Source organism: Bactrocera oleae, chromosome 5, assembly GCF_042242935.1.
Source record: "Bactrocera oleae isolate idBacOlea1 chromosome 5, idBacOlea1, whole genome shotgun sequence".
Taxonomy (NCBI): domain Eukaryota; kingdom Metazoa; phylum Arthropoda; class Insecta; order Diptera; family Tephritidae; genus Bactrocera; species Bactrocera oleae.
Window position 1 is genome coordinate 72,663,937 of NC_091539.1, and position 23,168 is coordinate 72,687,104.

The 23,168-nt window shown below is 35.3% G+C and overlaps 2 protein-coding genes and 1 long non-coding RNA gene across 5 annotated transcripts in view; 1 reads left to right on the forward strand and 2 right to left on the reverse strand.

Moving 5' to 3' along the window:
- Positions 1 to 3,532, reverse strand: part of LOC106627075 (uncharacterized) — a 49,578-nt gene extending 46,046 nt beyond the window's left edge. The window contains exons 1-5 of the mRNA XM_070109714.1: positions 3,404 to 3,532; positions 3,263 to 3,344; positions 3,029 to 3,207; positions 2,424 to 2,918; positions 2,252 to 2,359 (exon numbers count right to left, since the gene is read on the reverse strand). The gene's annotated coding sequence lies outside the window, so the exon portion shown is untranslated. The remainder of the gene's footprint in view (positions 1 to 2,251; positions 2,360 to 2,423; positions 2,919 to 3,028; positions 3,208 to 3,262; positions 3,345 to 3,403) is intronic.
- LOC138857332 (uncharacterized) overlaps positions 1 to 23,168 on the forward strand; it is a 247,497-nt gene that overhangs the window by 20,888 nt on the left and 203,441 nt on the right. The window lies entirely within an intron of this gene.
- Positions 3,884 to 23,168, reverse strand: part of br (broad-complex core protein) — a 63,711-nt gene continuing 44,426 nt past the window's right edge. The window contains exon 8 of one of the 3 annotated variants that reach the window (XM_014237990.3): positions 3,884 to 9,857. In XM_014237990.3, the coding sequence (XP_014093465.2) occupies positions 9,211 to 9,857 (647 nt within the window). In that variant the 3' untranslated portion in view covers positions 3,884 to 9,210. Of the gene's footprint in view, positions 9,858 to 14,391; positions 14,814 to 17,414; positions 23,037 to 23,168 lie in introns of those variants that run through there. The other 2 variants (XM_014237991.3, XM_070109715.1) reach the window with 2 other exon arrangements.

Consider the following 23,168-nt stretch of genomic DNA (forward strand, 5'->3'; position numbering starts at 1 on the left):
CGGATAGCAGTGAAGAAATAAAATGTAAAGTGAAAATCAGAAGTGTTTTATTGGCGAGTTACAAACTTACATAAATTATTGATCACTCAGGAATTTGATATGCTATGATAATCCATTCTTATCAAAATATGGCTGGTGGCCCTCACACGAAGATACTTGTAAACTAAACAGAACTTTTAACGTTCTGCTGAAATATGCCGCATCAGCTAATATTGTAACTGACACTCTTCTTATTGTAAGAATTAATCATTGTGAAATAGCTTTAAGCAGATAAGAAAAATGTATAAATACGAGTAAGTTGGAAATAAAGATTTCCGTTTTCCACCAGGACAACCAAAACAATCGTTTTAATTCTTTCCGCGTGTTCGCGAAAAAACTTATTTGCATTCTCTACATTTTCTGCATAAGCTGCCTGTACTATTCACTCTATATAGGCTATAACCACTTGGTTGAACCAAATGCGGTCATCAGGCGCTGTAATATCTGGAAATATGGTATTTTGGTAAAACAACTTCAAATCTTAAAAGCGCCAACAAGTTTTTCAAACAACTTGATTTAATCTGAAATTACAACGCGAAGGAGATATTTAACGCTGACGAAAGCGGATTATTTTTCAAAGCATTAACTTCGTCAACATTAATTAGATACAATGATAATTCAAAAGGATTCAAGACTTCAACAAATCGTGTTACGGTTTGCTTCATTTGCAACATTACAAAAGAGTTATCGTTATTGCGAACCAACAAAAAGCCACGTTGTTTTAAAAATTAAACTTTACCAGTGCTATACTTTTCACAGAAGAAGCCATGGATAACCCAAGATATATGGGCATCGTTCTTAATGCCTGTTTAAATGAGCTAAGCCTCAGTAAATAACCACTCCACTCTACTCTACTACAGAAATAACAAGAAAATATCTCGTAAAAATATCAAGACTGAGACTGAGACACTCAAGAATCACCCAAACACATAAAATAGACAAAAACGCATTCCATATATGCAAATACTGCAACAGTTTCCCTATTTCGATAAAGCAAATCTTAGAAAACTGCAAATACTTTAACCGGTCGAGTTTAATTTACTCCCTTTAACTCGTTTCTGCACACTTTGCATTTATGCAGCTACGCAATTGGAAGTCCATTCTAAATCAATATTTACATAACGAATCGATATCTTCTTTGTTCTTTGTTTTGATAATAAATTTTTAGTTTTGATCAACAGTAAAGTAATAATCTGCACTTTGAAATTTCATCACTTATGACGAAATTAGCTTTAAGATTAAGAATTGTAAATGTATTTTATAAATAGGTATATGTACAATAATTACTTATAGAAATGAAGGGAGATTTTTGATTTCCACTAAAACTGCGTGTTGACGAATGTGGCAAAAATCCACGATTTAAAAGTATAGCAATTAAGGGGTTAGGGGTAGTCGAAATTCTCAAAAAATCAATTCTCATTTTTTCGTGCCTCTGACTACCCCTAACCCCTTAAAGAAATTACTACAAGGAAGACAGTTTGCAACGACTGGCGCACGAAATTTTTGTGCAAGATAAAAATAAATTTGAATTTTTAAATTTTTTACATAAATTTTGAGGTTATATGAAAAGATGTTAATACAAAAATTTTAGATATTTTTGACTCGTAGTTTTGCCGGAAATTTAGTTAAACCGTTTTTAACCCTTAAAAATTCCACCACGCCCCTTCCATTTTACAGATCGGCCTTAAATTATTTTTTCTTTAATTTTATATATTTTATCTTTATATTTATTTTATTTCTAATCAACACCCAGCGCTTAACGCACTAATTATTGTACTATTCAAACTAATTTGAAGCAAAACAATTTACCTTTCAAAATGAAGACTACGCAGGCCTAAAAGTAACAAGTTTTACCTCTAAAGTCAAGGAAATAATGTTGTCAAATAGTACATATACACGTTCACCTTGTAATCATTAATTTATCTTTCACTACTTATAATTAATTTATCAAAGTATATTCCGATTAATAAATAATTATCATTTGTTCTCTCTTAGCTCTGTAATAAATTAAATAAATAAAAAAAATATATATATATTAAATTCTAAATATATATATATATAAATATCATAAAATTATTTCATAGATTGAATGTATTCTGCCGACTGGAGTTCATTCTATTAAATTTTAACAAGATTCAATCTTTGTGCATTCAGTTAAATATTAACTTAGTAAACTTTGAACTTTCATGTGTATATAGTTTTGCAAACTTACTTTAGGTACTACGTTTGTTTTCTTTTGCCATTAGACTGGAGAAACGTTGAAAATATTTCGCAATTTATTCAATGAAATTATTCAAAAATTAAAATTTTTCGGTGCACGCTGCAATAAATGAAACCAGATGAAAAAAAAAATCTCTTTTAATTGTGATTTGAGCATATCTTACCTACTGCATTTTTGCCAAGGCAGTGTTGTAAGGTCGCATAGAGTAAGGCTGATTCCTGTAATGGCGTAACAGGATTGTTCTACATGGTTATTCAAAATACAACAGACACAGGACGCTACGGCGATGTAGGCCTACGACTTGTATTTCACACTGTAGTTTTTTTCGTTTATTGCAGCAAAATAGTATAGCAAAATTTAAACGTATTATTCCAGTGGGACTGCATTTCGAGATATTAGAAATTAAAGTTGGTAAATAAAGCTGCATGTCGTCGATATTAACATCGGTAAATGATAACTAAGTTACTAATTGGTGTGTATGGAGTGCGATTGAAGGTATATTAGTGTCGAGAGTGGGCGATATGGGAATCGTCACCGAGATCTTGGCACTATCACAATCGATTGACATAATTTTCTTCTTTTTTTTTTGGTATTTCCTTTGTCAGAACGATGCTGCAATCGAAAAAACTTATCATGATGCAGAAGAAACAACGTGGAACTAAAAATATATGGATAGTATACATTGTTAAAATGGATAAGTTAATTCACAAACAAAAAATAAATCAACTTTGAACGAATTTGTAAACTAGGATACATATTTAACCATACCGTGAAGCTGATTTGTCTCCATCAAAACCATCCGAGCTTGTGATTATAACATCCATAGAGTGCAGATGGTGCGCCGGCGTCCCTCAAAGTAAATCTTTCGTTACTAGGTACTGCCAACTACATACACTCTTTCAGTATTAAGATATAAAACTATTGGTTAAGTAAGCGTTAGTGTCGTTCTGTAATATAAAAAGTCTTTTTGGAGAACTCGGGAATGTGTTACACAGTGCTTACGTGTTCCATGCTACTTTTCTGAAATGCGTCTAATCTACATGGTTTCGTTCACATCGAAGGAGTCGCAATAAAATAAAGCACTCTGTGAAACTCATCTTGTAGGAAGTGAAATTTAATACTGACAAATAAGAGACCAATTACCACTATTGTTCTTAATGCATCTACTTTTCCAAATTCAGGGAATTTTTTTGCTTGCTCAGCACTGTACTGTTGCATTATTTGTGATATGCGCCGGACTTCGCTTTGCAATGAACGACAGATTCCACTGTCAAAACTCAACTGTCAAACTACAATCAGTTTTAGGACTTTTTCTATTAAGGCGCAACTCCATAGCTTGCGTGTTTGCATGGCGGTGTCGGAAGATTACTGAAATAATTAATTTGCAAAGACTTTTTCGTTAGAATTTTTTCATTCTGCGGATGTTTACTGATCTGCAAGTTAACAATCGGTGAAATTACAAGATAATATGAGAGAACTCTTGTGTATGTGTGATCGTTCATTTCTCTCTTCGTGACCTTCTGGGTAATATAAAAACGTCATATAGGGTTGCCGCTGATTTACTGAAGTACGGCATTCAACTGGTTAAAATTTATAACTGAATTGAAATAAAACCAAATTGGAAACAATATTATATTGATTTTTATTTTATTTCATTACTCTTTTGCGTACATTTGGCTGATTTGATATCTTAAAAATTTACACAGTTCGATCTTAATGCCTTTTGTTTTCTCTACTTGCTCTGTTCTAACAAATTCAAATGCAAAATTGCACTCGTGCGTACATACATTTATGCTCGTATCTGTGGTCTCTACACACCCTTTAATTCTCATGCCTTTATTATATATATAAGATTTATATTTTAAAATATTGTGAACAGGCTTTACCTAAGCTATGTATGGACGCTGATGAGTAAATTTGAAAACTATTCGGTAGTAGAGAATAAAGTCTCTGTTACCGAATGAGGTTTGCATTATTTTCGGTTATGACTATCTCATCAAAATTTTGGATTAAATTCGCGGAAGATTCAAATAATATTTCGCTGTTGCATAACATATGTGTATGTATTTATGGAATAAAAGAAAATTGAGGTAATTGTTTATACCCTTCCGGATGTCAGTGGGTAAATAAGGTATATTAGTCTCGTTAATTAATGTTTAAGCAGGCCTTTCCTGTTTATTGCCAAAAGATTCTAATTTGAGACACAGTAAATCGCAACATTTACACCTATTTTATTTTTCTTACAATATAGTTTTAATAACAATAAAGAAAATCGAAAAAGGGTGCAAGTTTTGTATTTTTTGAATTTCGCATTTAGTTCAACTCATTTAAATTTGAAATTACAATTTTTTATTAAGTTTTTTAAAATTTATTTTTTATCAAATCACAGATTTTGTTTTTGTCCTCAAATTTGTTTTTCAATTTATGCGTCGTTTAAAGTAATTTCGAAATTTTCGTTTAGTGTAGAAGAGCAAAATTTTGAACATATTCTTATTGGGTCACAATTTAGATTAAAGTTAAATTTCATTCATTAATTTTGACTAAAGTACGATAAAATTTCCAATTAACTAACGAGTCAACTTTTTTATTACAACACTTTTTAAGAATACATGTTTTATACAATAGTTTTGTATCATCGGTGTGTTTGTATGCGTCGCTTTTGTGGAAAGCCCCTGAGAGTTTTTCGCCCCTGAGTGATTTTAGTTGATATGACGAGCTCTATAACGAGGTATTTCGGCATCTTAAAACAACTTCGGATGTGAGTATGGGCTGTTATTTAGCCCAGCACTGTACAGAGTGGCAGGCTTGCATTGATAGATTTACTTGACTATTTCGAAACTTTCTTTTACCGCCCAATAAAGTGAGTTACTATTATATATTATAGCCATCACAAAACTATTTTTGGTTATAATTCTTTTCCATGAGCACAACCGTACTAAAGTTAAAATAAAATTTGTCTAAAAACCACTCAAAACAAAAGTTGAAAATGGGGGCCAGAAATGGACCATTCCCAGATTTGGAATATGTGATCTGCCGCAAGTTTCAACAAATGTTTTCAGTAATTGTTAATTTATTGTTTTGGGTAGTCGATTAGTGTAAAAAATAAAAGTCAATCAATTTTTATTTAATTTAGTTATATTTTCACTTTATTAACAAATTCAAAAATGTTTTAATAATGAAAAGTTTTAACGGCGTTCGTCAATGAACGCAATTTTAATTTTGAGAAAAAGTAAAATTAATTGTAGTGGTAATAGTATGTATGTATATTAAAGCAATAAAATAAATACAATACACTCTTTTAACTTATGTACAAACTAATTATAATTTGTAATTGTGTTTGTATTTCTTGTATGTGTGTGGGTGTATATAAATTTAGATGATTTGAGTCGCACCAAAAATTAAAAAAATATACATAAATAAAATCATATAAATTTGCACGTGAGGCCTAAACGTAAATTTTGTACAAAAAATTTTTGCTTAATTCATAATATTTTTTTCGAATATTTGAATATCTCTTACTTTGTGTAAAAATAGTTAACAGCCAAACAAGAATTTTGTATGTAAATTTGAGAGAAAATAGATCACAGTTTGTTGTATGTTTTTTAATTTTAAATGTTTAAAATTTTGATAAAAAAAAATTAATAAATTATCGCGCATGACTACCAACACACGCCGTTATTTGTTTTTTTGTTTTTTTTTTCGTTTGTTTTCATATTCATGTTTTAAACTACACTTACGAAAAATACGAATTCATTAAGTATTAAAGAGTACAATAGACAAAAACAAAACAAAATTAAAATTAGTTAAAAACCATTAAAAATAAATTATACAATTACAATTTAAGGAAACTCTGTCGTCTACAGCTAGATACAGCTAGACACATACACATAACCTATATGGCGCCTATGCAACTACATACTTATGTACATACGCGCTTAATCTTTAAAACATTTGTTAGCACTGAGTCGATAGCTGTTAGCTGAGTCACGTGATTGAAACGCTCTTGGTTTGCTTTGCGCTGTTTTGAAACTCAACTCAACACTCAGCTGTACCGGCGCACTTGGCTACTGTTTGGCACATATGTCCCTCAAGCGGGAAAACCCTACTGGAGCTGTGTTAAGTCGCCGAATCTAGCAATTTGCATGAAAGTCCGCCACTAACTGTACAATGTGTGCTTATATATATTATATAATATTTTTGACTTTTACGGGGCACGGTTTGATTAGTTGGGTTCACAACATTTTCTGCTTGCGGTGTGACTTTCTGTGTGAATCTGCTTTTGTGCTACAAGAGCTCTTGTTGCTAGCGTCTTAAGCTGTCTGCTTGCGCTTAAAAGCCTTCTTGTGCTACATTTCTGCCTTGTTTTTGTTCTGTCTGATTATATATATTTATTTTTTATATTTTAGTTTATAATTTATAATTTTTAATTTATAAGTAGTATTTCCTGAGTTAATTTACGGATATGTGCAAAATAGCAATTCGACAGTCGCGCTGCCAAGTCGGCGCGCTTGATACTGGCAAAGTGTTATTTTTTTTTTTTTTAAATGCTAAAATTACATGTTCCTGTTTTGTTGTGTTTTTCTAAATTTAATTCGTGAATTTTAAATATGTTTCAACTTATAGTTTTTCTTGGCATATAATTACTTGTTTTAAGTTTGCTTTGATATTTACACGCTTATATAGTTAAAAAATTGTGTTCTACTTTGAGCGAAAATCTTTTTAATATACATTTAGAAAAATACTTTTGTTTTTGTTTTGGTTTTAACGTTTAAACATTTTTTCAGCAATTACCACAATTTCGCTGTGAAAATTGTGCGATTTTCTTTTATGAAAATAAAAACTTTGAGGTTTTTGAGGCTTTTCGTACTGAATTTCTCGACGTTTTTCAAACTGCTTAGTGTTTGCAGATGTTTTTTCAATATTACTTCTTCTTTGTAAATGTGTGTTTGTACATGTTTTATGCAATTACAAATCTAAGGTTCCAAAACAGTTATGCAAATCTATTTTATTCAATTTTTATTATATATTTTAATATTTTTACTTTTCATTTGCATTTCATTTTCATTTGTTTGTATAAATTTCAAGTAATTTGTACTTCACTGGTGAAAATCACTGAGTTTGTTGTTGTGCATTTTGCATAAATATGTCTGCGTCTTTCATATGTGTGTATAATTGGTGACTTACTGTTAGATTTGTATGTGTGTGTACTTGTGTATTGTATACATATATGTTTGTAAGTTTGCAATAAATTTCATAGATTCCATTTTAAGATTTAAATTTGTATGCTTAATTTTAAGGTTAAGTTTGTTTGTTTCTTTTCCTTATGTTGTTGTTGTTGTTTTTGTTTCTTCATTAATTTAATATATTTAATTGCATAGAAAAAAGGACATTCTACTGATATTAATCCCTGATAAAGTTCATTTTACATTTACATACATATAATTAAGTTTAATTAATGTATTTAATTATGTATACATATTTGTATGTATGTATATATATATATATATATATATAAGTATCCAAATTTGCAATAAACGCAATAAACTATGCATTTCTAGTACAAATTGGTTTTCTTTACCTCACTATATTTACTTTATTATCATAATTAATTAAGAAATGCAAACGGCTGAAACCGTTTTGGCACACTGTGTTGCCCAAATTACGCCTAATTAAAATCACCAATCACTCCCAGTTTCTTGTGTTGATCTGCGTACATATTTCCAAGTGGATATTTCTTTTATTCTTTTGCTAAAAACTGCTTAACACTTCACCTGACTTTCTAACAAATACTTTGTTTACTTTAATTAATTGATTTTAGATTTTATTTTATTTCTTTTGTTTTTGTTTTGTTTTTGTTCAGTTGGAATACATTTGATTTTTAGAGATTTTGCCGCGCATTCGAAATGAATTCAAAATTAGTAAAAGTAAATGGCGAAACACAAGAAACCGATCGCTAAAACTCTATGTTGCACAATAAGCTATTTGCTTCTCGGTCTTCTCCATATAAAAGCAGAGACGTGCAGCGGCAGAGGCGTTGGACAATTTGCGTTAATTTATTTTACTTTTTCCGCTTGATTTCTGCTAATCAATTTCAATTTTGCTAGGTAGTCCGAAAGGTAAGTTGCTAACTTCGCGTATACGCCATGATATGTACAAGTATGATAAGGGGAAAGCAATTGCCAACCCCCCACCGCTGCATACGCCATGTGCCAGCTATGTGGAGGCCGTACTCACTATTTAAGTCCTTCATTCTCTTTCCAATTTGGCCAAGAACTATCGTACAAGTATGGTTTCAATGCATCTTAGCTTTGCAGTAAGTAAATAATTCATAATAATTAATCTAACGGTAATTGGTAAGTAAACTAGGATTAAATGTAGCTACATTAATAGATATTAGACGTTCTCAATACTACTAAATATGTGCTTACAACTGCATAGATGTGTGTGTATGTGTGTGTGAGTGTGTATATTTACAATGATCCGTTCGCTTATACTTATGTAACTCCTCCACTGTTGCACTTCTACACAAATATGTTGCTGTATGTGTTTTCTTATTGCGTTTGAAGCCAGTTTTCAGCAATTTGCCTCCCTATCTTCGCTTCCGTTATGTATTGCACTTGCGCGGCGCTGTGGCCGCGCTCTTAACCGCGTTTCGTACGCATTTGCTTTGAATATGCATTTTTGTGCATGTGTATGCTTGTATGTGTGTGTGTGGGCAGTTGATGAAATAAAATCGACCGAACTGATTCCAAATTACATTCAGTAATGCCCAAGCATTACTCAATTACAAGTACAACAATTAAAATAAGTAAATTAGTATGCTCGCCTATGCATAAGTAGAATTGTAAATATGTATGTATGTATGTATGAGTTAGATAAATCCGATAGCCGATTGCGCGCCCACGCTCATCTCAGTGGGTCCTCTAGAAAATCGCATTCCATCTGAAATCCTATTGTATGCCCGGTGGTGGCTGTCCCAGCTCGCTAGTGAAGTCAAAGAGGCTGGCGCGCGGATGCGTCAGATGGTGGTGATGGTGATGGTGCGGCGGCACGAGCACGTTCTTGATTGCAGATGTCTTCAGTAGGCGCTTTAGCATGCCGCTTGAGCCGCGGTGCTGTAGGCTCTTGTGTGTGGTGAGCGAGTTCTTGGTGCGATAGCGTCGGTGGCAGAACTCACAGACATACAGTGTGTCGGACTGTTCGTGCTTGTCCTGGAAGTGTCGCTTCAGCGAGTAGTAGCACGAGAAGGTGCGTCGGCAGTAGGGACACTCTTGCGGCTCGTTGATGCCGCCGCTGGTGGGTGGCGGCATGCGCAGCGGCATTTGTGGTGGTGTGGTTGTCAAAGTGGGCGTTGCAGGCAGAGTGCCGCCGCTGGCTGTGCCGTTAGGTGTGATGTTGCCGCCGCTGCCGGGGCGTGGCGGCGATGAGCTGTGCATGTTGAAGAGGCTGGCGCCGACGCCGCTGCCAACGCCACCATTGCATGCTAACGAGTTTAGTGAAGAGGGTGACGGCGAGGTGAGCGCCGTAGGCGGTGAGGGTGGCGAAGAGGCCGAACTTGTTGGTGACGCAGCTGCTGAGCGGATGGCTGTGTGTGCGCCTAAAGGGGGGAAAGAGGACAAGCAAAGGGTAAAGAAAATGTCGATTAGTATTTGATAAAAAAGATTCCGGCGTAGGCATGGTCTCTTCGAGAAGTAAAAGGAAATCAAAAGTGTGTGTGTGTGCGCGTGTAAAGAGTGAGATAGTACGCGTAGAAATGAGAAATAATATTAAATATACAAGTATACAATTGTTTACTAGCGAAATATTTTTAGATAGAGTTCGTAATATATTTCAATTAATTTATTTAATTTTGAAGCGAGAGGAAAGATAGCAGGAGAAAGGCTTAAACTATTTGAATTGTGTAAGAGTAAATGTGGAGATATTCGAAACCAGCTCTAGGTTAAATATACAAATAATTTAGAATTGGAAAAGCAGTTGGTAGCTTCTGTAGTGGTCGCTTTGAAAGCGCGACTTTCAAAGAAATTTCATCCTTTTTTTCTATAAAATATTCAAAAAAAGTGGTGTTTTGAGGATAGTAAAACTCCTTTTTTAAAGCGAAAGTTGAAAAAAGGTTGCGTAGTTGAAATTTATAAGAATGAAGTAACTCAACTAATCCCCAAGTAGGCGTAGAACTGCTGGCGAGAGCTCTCTGCTTTGCTATTTTATTTGGCTATTTCGGATAGGCAATTCTACGCGCTGACTTGAGTTACTTAGCGTAATATATATTTTCCAACTTAAAATATCACTTTTAACGGTAAATAAGTACAATAGAAAGAATTCGAAATATATTTACATAATAAATTAATACAAAAACACAAATGAAATGATCAAAATTACAAATGTGGCATGCAACAATTTTCTACTATTTATATATATGTGTATGTGTATTTATATATACATGCGTATGTATTGATAAGCGTTAGATTACAAGCTACGTGCAAGTCAAAGGGAGTCAAGCATACAGGTGCAAGCAAAGCGCAGGCGAAGCCACGGAGCGCTGGCTATGTAAAACGGCGTAACAGTAAAAATTAAAAGCGAAAGCAAAAAGGCAAAGCAAGCGCAGTTGTTTGATCGACGCATGAATTTCGAGTGTGTGCGCATGTGTGTGTGTTTTCAGCGTTAATTTATATATAAATGATTGAGAGGGAGTGAGAATGTGGCAGGGCGCAGAAGACGTGCCTGCACAGATGTGTATGGGTGCATGTTTGTATGTATGTATTTATGTATGCGATGATGATGATGACGATGATGAAGTTGATGATTTTGGTTGTTGACGATGAAATAAAAATACAATAAGGACGTCGAACGATGTATTGTGTGTGGGCGCGTGATGACTGCTAGGCTGATGAGTGATGATTAGCTGATGAATTAAGTAAGTCATAAGCAGAGTATTCATTACTTAAATAACTTATGCAAGTACATACGTAGATGACGGTCTGTAAAATATAGCAAAAACTTACCAAACTCAAAGGAGATGTACTAGATACATCCTAAATTAAGTATATTCAAGTTGAATTTATAAATATTTATTAGGGAAGAGGTTTAAGAGTATTTTTTAATTAGAAGAAAAACGCAGTGGAATTCCATACAACGAGGACGTGAGACGGAGACAATAGGAAAGAAAAGAGAGAGATATATATAGACTGACTATAGCTACAACTTCTCTCGGGTAGAGTTCAGGAGAGTGGATAGTGTCAATACGGAGATTAAGATGAAATAATACAAGGAGATGACTTACAGATGAAACCCCTGTTGAATAAGTTTATGTAACGGAGCGGAGTAGAGCAAAAATGAGAACGGCCATCAAATCTCTCAGCAGTAGAACACCATAGATGACAACTTACACATATATATAATGATAAAATAAATAAATCTTAATTTTTGAAATTGAAAAAGAACGAAAAAAATTTATTTTTTTTAATTTTTTCAGCAGGTTGCCACTCCTAGTCCCTAGTCCTCTTAAAATCTCCAAACTTTTCAATCGCATGTACGTCGTTGTACATATGTATGTAAGTAGAAGCTAATTCAGTACATGTGAGATAAATATTTAGAATAAAAATAAAATAAAAGCAAAAAGTAAATAACTGTTTTTAGTAAAAAAGCGAGAAGGGGTTAGTCGAACTAGTGATGAATCAAAGAAATAAGCACTACCAAGGAAGTTAGCGGTTAGTTTAGAAATATAGGGCTACTGCAGAGGCGTGAATTTCGAGATAGAAATTGAAAAGTGTAGACCCAGACGCTGTTTTACTGGAGCCCCTTAGCAGCTTACTATTCTACTCGTGAAAGTATGTATATATATATATTGTATATGTACAAATGTATGAATGTACACTAAAAGAAAGCCTTTAGGCCGCAATTTATATACATATGTATATGTATATATGTATGTATGTGTATATGTATGCATTCGTGCTTTCTTCACCAGATGATTTCTCTTTCGTATGCACTGTGCATATGCGTATGCATTATTTAACTACAAGCTGTCATAATGAATAGTAGAATGTCTTATAGGATAGCAATTAGATAATTAGCCCAACATTGTGCTAGAATCAATACGAGATATCAACAATACAGCAGTGAAATATTACCTACAAGTATGTATGTAATATAACGGTGTGAATGAGAGCGAGACCTTTAATACTAATGCTCGGACAGAGGGTCCAACTAGTTTAGAGAGATATATATATATATAGAGAAAGAGTGAGTGATTGTGTGAGAAGATCCATTACAATTACGGAGAGATACACCTTCTAGTGTCGTCGAGTGAGTTTGATAGCGTATGTGTGAGAGAGAGAAAGAGAGGAGATTATTAGACCCAAAAGGGATAGTGTGGGCCAATAGGTAGAGTGAAAGACAACGGTTTAACAGATGAAGATATAGCTATATTCATAATTATTTGAGTGGATATAGTCCGTGAACGTGAACTAACTACTTGAAATAGTTCCAGTTTATTTTTGCTACGAGTTTGTTCTTGATGACTTTTTATTTGCTAACCTTGACGTTGGTAACTTCAATCATTTGGCATGGTTGACCCAAAACCGCGTTAGGCTGCTTATTTGTAGAGTTGTCATGAGCTATTAATTGCTTGAGTACTTTGGGCTCATCTCTCACTTTGGATGTTTGTTTTTGGGGGCTTGGGTCAGGGAATCAATTTTTGTAATTTCTTTGTACGCGATTAATGTTTATGATAAATACTTTGCTGAGCACATCAGAAGATTGCTCGCGCTGTTGCTCCGCCGATGCACACACATTCTGCTATGAGCCGACAAGTCTACGCGCCGCGCAACGAAGTTCGTAGCTCGAGTCTTTTGTATCGCTGCGTGTGTCTTTATGCTTCAATGTGGCGCCGATCCATTTTGCAATTGTTTATAATTACTCGTAAATATTAGTTATTTATGTTTTTAGTTCAGTTTCCAGTAAGCTAAGGCTAGTAAGTTCAACAAGTCTGTTCCTTGTCACCGATATAGTTCCGTATAGATACATAAGTTATAAAAATGTGTAAAGGGCATTATTATAAATGCCGTAAAAAGGTTTCTAGTTCGAATTGACTACATTAAGGAGTTTATATGCACGCACACATACACGCTCCGAATGCGTGCGTGTGCGTGTGGTAGACACAATAGAAGGCCACAGTGGGTAGTTGTGGAATACGGTGGTCATTTAGAATAAAAGTCCTGCACGAAAAAGTCGTGCAATGTAGAACGAGTACGTATGCGGTTTCTACTTATACGAGTATGCTGCGTAAATGTAATATAAAGGTTTGCAGCTGCTTACATACATTTGTTTGTATGTATGTTGCAAGTAAACTTAAACTTATTTGTATATGCGTTCGTATATGCTTGAGCTCCTACAATGCACCTAATATTGTACACCTAACCTAAAAAATTATTTGCGCTACCAACATATATACGTATGTCTGTATGCATGTGTATATTGTAAATAGTTGAGCAGTTACAGTTTTAGTTCCGAGAGAGTTGAGAATCTTGCATATGTGTGGGTGTGTATGTATAATTCTAATGCTTAAATTGTCAATTGTTTGCTAATCTCTATATTATATTATACATATAGTAGGTAGTTATGTATGTATGTGTATAGTTTTCAGCAGTTGTCAATGTGTGTATGTCGCTAACTTCTAAGGTTTACAGTTATCACTACTTTATGGCATTGCTTTAATGTTATTGTTATTTTGTTTTTGTAATTTTCTAGTTCTAGATTTTTTGTCGCTATAGTCGAGCCACTCGTGCATACTCGGCACGTAAGTCGAGATCCGAACCTAAAGCTTTGGTCTGCGTCGGTATCGGTGGCGACGGGTGGCGTTGGTACATGTAGTAGTCGTACAAGGTCATTATTTGTCGTTGTTTGATGAGATTCTGCAAATGGAATGCGTCGTCTTGGCGAGAATGTGCTTGTTGCATTTGTGGTACTGAGTCACCATGCCGCCATTGGTGGTACTCAGTATAGAGGTAGTGTTGTTGTTGTTGTTGTTGATGTTGCTGCTGTTGTTGTAATTGATATTGGTATTGTTGTTGTTGTTGTTGCTGATTTTTATCACATTTGGTCAGCTGAGTTGCTGTGCTCATCTGTTTACTGGCAATCGGGCTCGTCTCCCTTGCAGCTTGAGCATGCAAGCTGTTTGTGCTTTCATCTATTGGCTTTGCTAGTGTGACTGTTGGCGTCTGTGTTGGTTTTGGTTTGAGTGCTATTGGCATTGCGGCGATTGTTACCGATGGCATATTGCAATTATACAAATTGCGCATCGCGTTTCAGATCGACGAATTGAACGGATGATAGAGCTTGATGTCCTTCATTTCCATCTCACCGGGGCGCGATTTGTGGTATGTGTAAATGTGTGTCATCAGGGAGTTGCGCGAGCAATATACGCGCTCACAGATGATGCAGCGGTATTCCTCTTGGCGCACGGCGTGCTTGTCGGCGATGTGACGCTTGAGCGAGGCTTTCGAACATAGAAGCTTACCACACAGATGACATGAGAAGAGTTTCTTAGGTGAATGTCCTGGAATTTTTGTAAGTTAAGGATTTTTGGTTTGTACCGATTAACGTATAAATGCAAATAATCATTCAAATCACGCAAATGAACTTAAAATAACAATTCTTATTCAGATATTTTGTATGTGAGTACCATAGTAGACTTGTATATATGTATATATGTATGTGTGTATGCATGTATGTATTTATGTAGTATATAGTAGTAGTATATGCGATAACAGACATTAAAGTAAATGAGCGCACTCATAGTAGATGTGTGGCTGTGTGTAGAGTGGTACGTTATAATCCAGATACTTATGTATATACTTAAATGATTGAACAAACGGTAAATGTATAGCAAAAATTGATTAAAACGAAAAACGTGAAACGAGAAAACGATGGCTGACCAATGTGCAAGTTGGCGGATGATTTCGGTTATGCGCTTATTGCGTAACTGTACTTACACACTTACAGCTAGAATAAATAATCAAGTACTATGTTAATAGCATAACATGTATCCATATATGTGAGTGTGTGTGTATGTATAATGCGCTCACGGTGCATTAATATGATGAATAAGGTGACTTGTAGCCTTTCAAAATTGAACTGAAAAATAAAAATTGTTCCACAAACAAACCAAAGAATAAAAAAAATTGCATAAATGGCTTACGTAATTGTACGGATACTTATGATTACATATTGTTTGGGATGCAGTTATTACAAAAACAACGAACATACATATATGTGAGAGCAGCAAGTTGGGCATAAGTACCGCTGGTGAAACGAGCGTACCCCAAACGTGTGTGTGGGGACAAGCCGAAACCATTTAGGCAGTGCCGATTCATAATACAGAGATACAGTTATGTTAACTAGCTACGATGATATGTACTTATATCGAAATCAGCATTGCGGTGTTGAGCTCCAAATGAGCTTTGAAGTTTGAATTACGAGGATAAAATATAAAATATGATACCACACACCAAGCGAACCTATTGCGACCGAAAATTGTCAGCCAAATTGTCGAAGCTGGTATGGCGACAGCAGTTTCCTTGGCATTACTGATTTTATTTCAGAATAGGCTGCAGTAAATAAGATAATAACTCTTTGATCCTTATTCGTAGTACCAATACCAAATGATTAGTACAAAATTACACATTATTACTCAGCATTAGTTGGCAAAACCGCACTAACCCCTTAAAATGTAGCCTGTGGTATGAATAGAGAGATGAGTGCGACAATGTGCAGCGGGGTCAGGCGTTCACAGCGAAGTCTTACCTTTTTTTAACAGTAATTATTATATATGCATGTATGTGTTTACTTAAATGTATGTATATAAGTATGATATGAATAATTGAGATTTTATGAGCGGGCAGCTGTTAACCTAACCGAAGGTGATGTAAGTTATGAATATTTGAGGCTTAGCATACAACTCGAATAAGACTTCTCACCGTCACAAAAGTGAAACCCATTTCATACACAGTCTAGCCCAAGGAAAGCTCAAAACAAACGCTTAATTTTATACATTTTTTCACAGTTGGATTTTTATTTAAAATAATAATTCGATAAATTTCCGTTCTCTACTGCTCTCCCTTCTTCTTCATTTTGCAACTATTTACGAAAATACTTTGTCGTTTTGTTGTTAAGTGAATTTTCTTCAATGTTTTGCTATAAATACTTTGTTCTCTTTGCACTTCGTTGTGCCATTCAACATTATCGTGTGTACTTGTATGTATGCCTGTGTGCGTGTATACATTTATTAGCACAAGTGATAACGTAAGTATGTACGAGTATGTAGTCAGTGTTTTGCGTGATGTCACCTTGGTCTAATCTAATTCAAAAAGAAAATCTTCTAACTCGTTGTTCAATCAAATGGCGTCTGGCGAGAAGAGAGAGGGATTTGGGATAGTAAGAGCGCACAGCATAGATTGAATCTATATTTGAGACCTTTGAAAGCTCTGTGCAGAGCTTAAACCTGTTCAATAAGCAATGCTCAGTGTTTTAGCAACTTTCGAAGTTTTATTTTAAACTCTCTTCCAATTTTTATATTTTGACATGTTTTCATCTTAAGCTCTCCCTCCTCGCTCCTACCTAATTTTCTGTTTTGAGGAATTTCTTACCCTCATTCTTTAAGTAAAGCTTCGGGATCACAATGAAAGGACATTGCAATTTAAGACATACCGATTGACAATTTGAAACCAAACAAACAGCAATGCGTTCATTGGTCCTCATAGATAAAATGATTCTGTTTAAATAAGCACGCATATCTTTCATAACAAACACTAACTTCGGGCTGTCATTGGCATCATTTATGGCTAAGAGTACTATATTTCTATTGCGGTAACCTTCATTTGGTTTATTTCATTGGATCTATGTTTATTATAGGTTCTTAGTTATTGTTATGACTTGTTAGGAGAGTCTTGCGGCCATTATTTTAAAAGCCGGTACACCGCTCACTTTGCTCTTTTCATATTTGATCGGCTTATTGGCTCTTGCTTTCTATGGTCTATGGCCTATGGACTATGGATTATGGTCTATGGCTTATGTTAATGGTTATGTTTGTATTTTAAGAACATGTAGCTCGGAGTTGTACACTCATAATTCACTTAGGAAAACAATAAGAGATACGACATTCTATTTTTTGTTCGATTACAGTTGTTATGTTTTTATTGTAAGAATTTAATATTTCCATAATGCTATATAGTATGCAGTAGTAATTGTAGTAGTAGTAGTAGCTTGATGTTGGTATGAGTAGTTTATTGGAGATGGACTTGGGGTAGTGTGCGAGTGTATGGAGACCTGGTAGTGTGCGCGTGTTTTGTGTAGGAGTGAGTGAGAAGGGTGTTGGGTTTGTGTCATTTTGGGTTTGAAGGAAGGAAGCTGACGGGATCTTTGTATGCATGTGTTTGTGTATATGAATATTTGTGTGTTTGTATGGCGGTTTGCTGATGCTTCTGATGGATTTATCTTATAGCTATTTGGTTTTTGTATGTGTACCACATGTTTTGTGGTACTTTATGTTTCGTTCATATATTATTTGTTTCATTCTCCTACAGTGGCTCACTTTTGCGTTGTATTATGTATAAAATTAACGTTAAAGGACACAAGTTGAGAGACGTTGAACGTACAAGTGTATAGTATATGTATGTATGTAATTATGTATCTATGTATGTTTGTATTGGTTTATATATAAATTTGTTTATAAACGACATTTAATAATAAAAAAAATCATATTAACAAACGAACATTATTTCTCTTGCTTTTAATTATAATAAGTATTTCAAATATTTACAATAAAATTACTCTTACATACATTACTTAGTATATGTGTAATGAACTATAAATTTAATTTTGCTTTTGTCACGCTATGGAGACTTTTGTGTACAATCTTTAGGTTTAGGTTTTTATCATATACATATTCATCATATATATATAGATATGCATATATACAAATATATATATATATATATCCGTTTTATTACATACACTTTTTTACAAGTTTTATAAAATTCTATTTGCTATTTAATGGATATTATATATCGTTTTCATATACTTTTCTCATTTACAAAATCAGTTTCTTGTCCTTCCTACTCCTACATATGCACAAACGCATAATGAATATACTCGTATTTATGTATTTATGTATGTATGTAAAGCATATTATATAAAACATTAATTTTCTAAACTATATTTATTAGTGAATTTAATTCGTAAGTGTGTTAGTAAAGCACTTTAGTTCAAACTAAGTATATACGCATGTCTAATGAGAAATGCTGAAATAAAGTTAACGGTATACCATAAATATGTATGCGTATGGATCGAAACACGTCCTCGCATATAGTATGTGGACTTTTCAGTTGTCAACTATATAAAACCTAATGTGTGTGTGTAAATATAATATTAACAAGAAATACCGTATATAAAGCATAAAAAAGTTTTGAACTCCTCACAGCGCTGCCGATCAGGCCAGCGCCATGATAAAGGTGGTAAATCAAAGGTAATAATAAAAAACTAAATTTAGTAAAAAAAAAAATATTTGCCTTTGTGTAAATAACAAAATTTGGTATCGAATTGTTACAATAAAACAGACTTTCACCTCCAAGAATATGCCTAGTATTTTTTCTAAAATTTCGCATGAAAATTAAATACAAAATTTCATTCCTTTGTGTAATTTCATTTTTACTTAATACATAGATATTTGCCCGATTTCGACTTCGACTAAAGTTTCAAGTCAATTTTAACAAATTTATCAAATTTGCACATTTCGTTTAGCTTCCAAAATGTCGCTACAAAATCAGTATCAGATAAAATTTAGGAGCGAATTTTTAATTATTTCGCACAAAATATACAATTTCATAAATAAAAAAAAAAAAAAAAATTGTGAAATAATTTTTGGTTTCTAAATTTTACTTCTTTCGAAATGCCAATTCTCAGTCTTCTTTAAATGAAATGAAAATTATTAAATTACTTTCTTCATTTTTCTCGAATTTCTATAGCTAAGTGCAAAAATTTTGATTTAACGTACGCATGTGTTTGTGTGTCACACACACTCTACATGCTTTTTATGCCAATTAATCACAATTTTTAGTCATAAATTTCACAATACCGATAGAGTTGTATACATACATATACCAAAATAATAATTTTGCACGAGATTTAAATCTGTTTTTTATAATTTGCCTAAATCTATCAGTTCTTTCTTCTGCTGACATGACACTCCCTTATCCCAAATAGTTCTAAATGTTTATCGGTAACATCTACTGCGCCAAAGGAGTTACTAAAATTAAAATTTCGTAGCCAATTTAAAACTTCTGAGTTGCGTTAAAGAAAGCACAAAAAAGTGACGAAAAAGGCCCGTGTGATTTAATGTTTTCACAATGAATTGTAAAATTGTTAAAAAAATATTTGTTTTAATACTCCAATTTTCGGAAACGTTTTCAAGGACATAAAAAAATAAAGTTGCTACAGTTTATACACAATTATGTACATATGTATGTCAGTATATGTGTACATACCATTTAATTATCGCCTATATACAAGGATGTCGTTCTACTATTTTAGTTCGTTATATATCTATGTGTGTGTGTGTGTGTAAATATGTATGTATGTATGCTAAACGAACAGCAGATGTTCTCCTTACCTATCCTTAGTCTAATTAGTTTAAAACTTTGAAAATTCTATGCTCTGCATGTGAATCTTGAATATTCCGCATAGCTACACACATATGCGTCGTTGCATGTGTATATGTACAGTTGTGTGTGTGTATATTGATAGTGGGTAAACGCTTAAATTTTATTGGCTACATAAAGAATTTTATATATGTGTGTTTATATATAGTTTTTACATATATGTATAGGTATGTACGTATGTATTGGTAACATTAAGGAGATGCGAAACTATTACAAGTCAATATATGCATATTTGCAGTTACAATTGTTGTTGTTGTATGGCATTTGCATACATATGTATGTACCATATATCTATATCGAAATGAGTCCATCGTGTAGTTCGCATTCGAAATGCCTATGTATGTATGTTTGTATATATTTGTGTCTTATGCAGACCTCGTGGGGCTGGCACACTGCCGCACTCGTGGATCACGTTGGTTAACTGGTAACGATTATTCTTAATCACTATTTGCTTGCATTGATTCCTTTTGTTGCCTTTCATATACATTAATACACATCAATATATATCTCTATATATATATATAACGAGAAAACATAGTACTAACACTAAATAAATTTGTATTGTCAACAAATAAAAATTGCACATCTCTATATTATCATTCTACCTACATATGTGTGTATGTATGTTTTAGGGTTTGTGTGTGTGTGTGTTGCTAGTTGTTGTTGTTTATGTCATTGTATGAAATTAGTTTGCTTTGGGTTCGAGTTCGAAACACATGCCTTTGTATGTGTGTGTGTCCAACCGCTCTGAGCGCGCCAAGCTGAAATTCTAAAAACTGTGCGCCAACGATATGTTCAATAAAGAATCAAAATCCAAATTCGAAATTAAATTAAAATTGCTCAAACAGTCTTCAATCTTCGCCCAACCCCTGGTATTCACACATCTTTGTATTTTTTTTTTTAATGAAATTTCGGTAATTGAGGGAGTTGTAAAGGTCACGTCCCACCTTTATCAATACCTAATGTATGCTCAGTCCTTTTCAGAGTGTGTGTGTGCAATACTCTGTGCGTTTGGGATCGGGACCAAACCGTTATCTCTACGCTTAAATTAAATTAATATGTATGTATATGTCCACAGTGCATTTGCTTACATATAAGGGTCCTTGATGTTGTACATCGAAAAATTATATCTTAATATTTTGTTCATAAACTCAAAAAAGAGATGTAAAAAATCACAGTTTTGCATTCTTGCTTTTTTCAATTCAGTTATTTTAGTTAATTTCCTTATCAATTTTTTTTTGCACGTTTCTGTGTTTTTGTTTGTTCCGTTATTTTTTTCATTTTAAAATCTTTAGCTCGTTTCACTGTGGGAGGGTCGGTCGGTCTCTCACTGCGTTTCGAACATTTTAGTTGGAGCCTCAGCTCCATTTTCACTTTTTTGGTAACTTTTTGTTTCGAGTTTTGTTTTTATTGCTCATTTTCCTTTTGATCACTTGAGCGTTACGGTCGGTTTAGTTGGTTGTCGGTAATAGGTTTAGTTTCTGTAGAACAATTTGATCTTCATCTTTGAAGCACTTTTTAGTGCTCTAAGAGATTAATGCGCTCATAATGGTCCCCTCCTCGGTCTACACCTACACTTCCGTCGCTGCTCCTGCCAGCTCCACCATAATGATCCATCTGTGTTAGGTCTACGGTTGGCGGCAATTGATGACCATACTGTAAATCAACCATTGATGTAACTGGCATTGGACCTTGCCCCATGGCGGACAACGGACTCATGCTTGCAGACAGCGAGGGTGGAGGTGGCGGCTGTGGAGCGTTCAGAGCAACATGGAAGAGCTGCTGCAGCAGATGATGTTGATCTTATAAGAAGTCCATGCAGGGCTTCACCATATTGGGTGAGGACTGTTGCTGGCCACTATGTGAGAGCTGCACTCCGGGTCCAGCGCTGCCACCACCTGCCACCGCCGCTGCTCCTACTATAGGCGAGAGTAATAACTCGGCTGCTGCGGCAGCGGCCGCTGCTGCTGCTGCCACTGCATTGCCATTGCCACCCCCTCCGACGCTATTATTGGCAACTGCTGCGGCACTCAGCGAGCTGAGCGACTGATGCAGTCGGCTACTAGGGCTGCCGCTCACACCGCCGCCCACCGCGCCGTGATGAAAGTAGGAGTGGTGGTTCTTCTGACGGCGATGATAAATGCTCTTGTGGTTGTTGAGACTATTCAGAGTGCGAAAGACTTTGTGGCATAAATTACAAACGGCATTGTTGAGCGGCTGCAAATGTTGTTGTTCCTTATGCCGCTTCAGCGTCAGCTTTGTGCTGAGCAGTTTGCCGCATACGTCGCAGCGGTGGCAAGCGTTCAATGGCAGCGGTAGGAGCAGCCGACTGCTTCCGCCCACCATATCGCCGCCACGCGTTGACGAGAGTATGCCTGCTGCGGACCCGCCAGAACCGCGACCGGTGGGCGAGGGTGAGAGCGAGGAGCGTCGGTGGTGTAGGAGATGGTGATGGTCCAAAGGTGAACCGGTGCGCGACATGTGATGGTGGTGGTGCGCGGACGCGCTTAGTTCGTGATGTGCGTGTAGATGGTGCGATGGCAACATACTGAGTGGCAGCTGTTGATGGCCAAAATGCGGATGCTGGTGGGAGTGATGCGGTGAAGGTGGTTTCATGTGCTGCGGTGCGGGCAATGGCGGTGGTGTGGACGCAATCACATCTGATGGTGAGGATGCTGTCGAGAGGTGGGATTGTGTGTGATGTGGCTGCTCGCTGGCTGGTCGCTTCGGCATTCGGTGGATTGGCGAGTGCGGGCTGCAGTCGGTGTTCGAACGGTCTGAGTCCCGGTCACTGCGCAAATGCTGGGGGAGCAATTGTTGTTGGTGGTGCGGAGATGATGTTTCCTGTTGTTGGTGGTGATGATGAAGATGTTGGTGGTGTGGTGGTTGCTGATGATGGTGGTGGTGGAACTGATGAGCAGAGCTTGTGGTGGCTGTGGTTGTGGTAGTGGTGGTGGTGGTGGAATGGTGGAGATGTTCATGTTGCAGTTTTTGGTTGCTACTACTACTTGTATTGGGACTGCCACCGGGTATTATAACGCCGCCAAGCAGGTTGGTGCTTCCACCTATATGACATATAGGAAGAGAAGAAAAAAGAGACAATAGTGACTTTGTTTGCTTGCTATCAGTTTTCGATTTTGTTGTTTTTTTTTTTGTTTTTTTGTTATTTTCTTGTATGTTTGTTTTGTTTTGCTTTT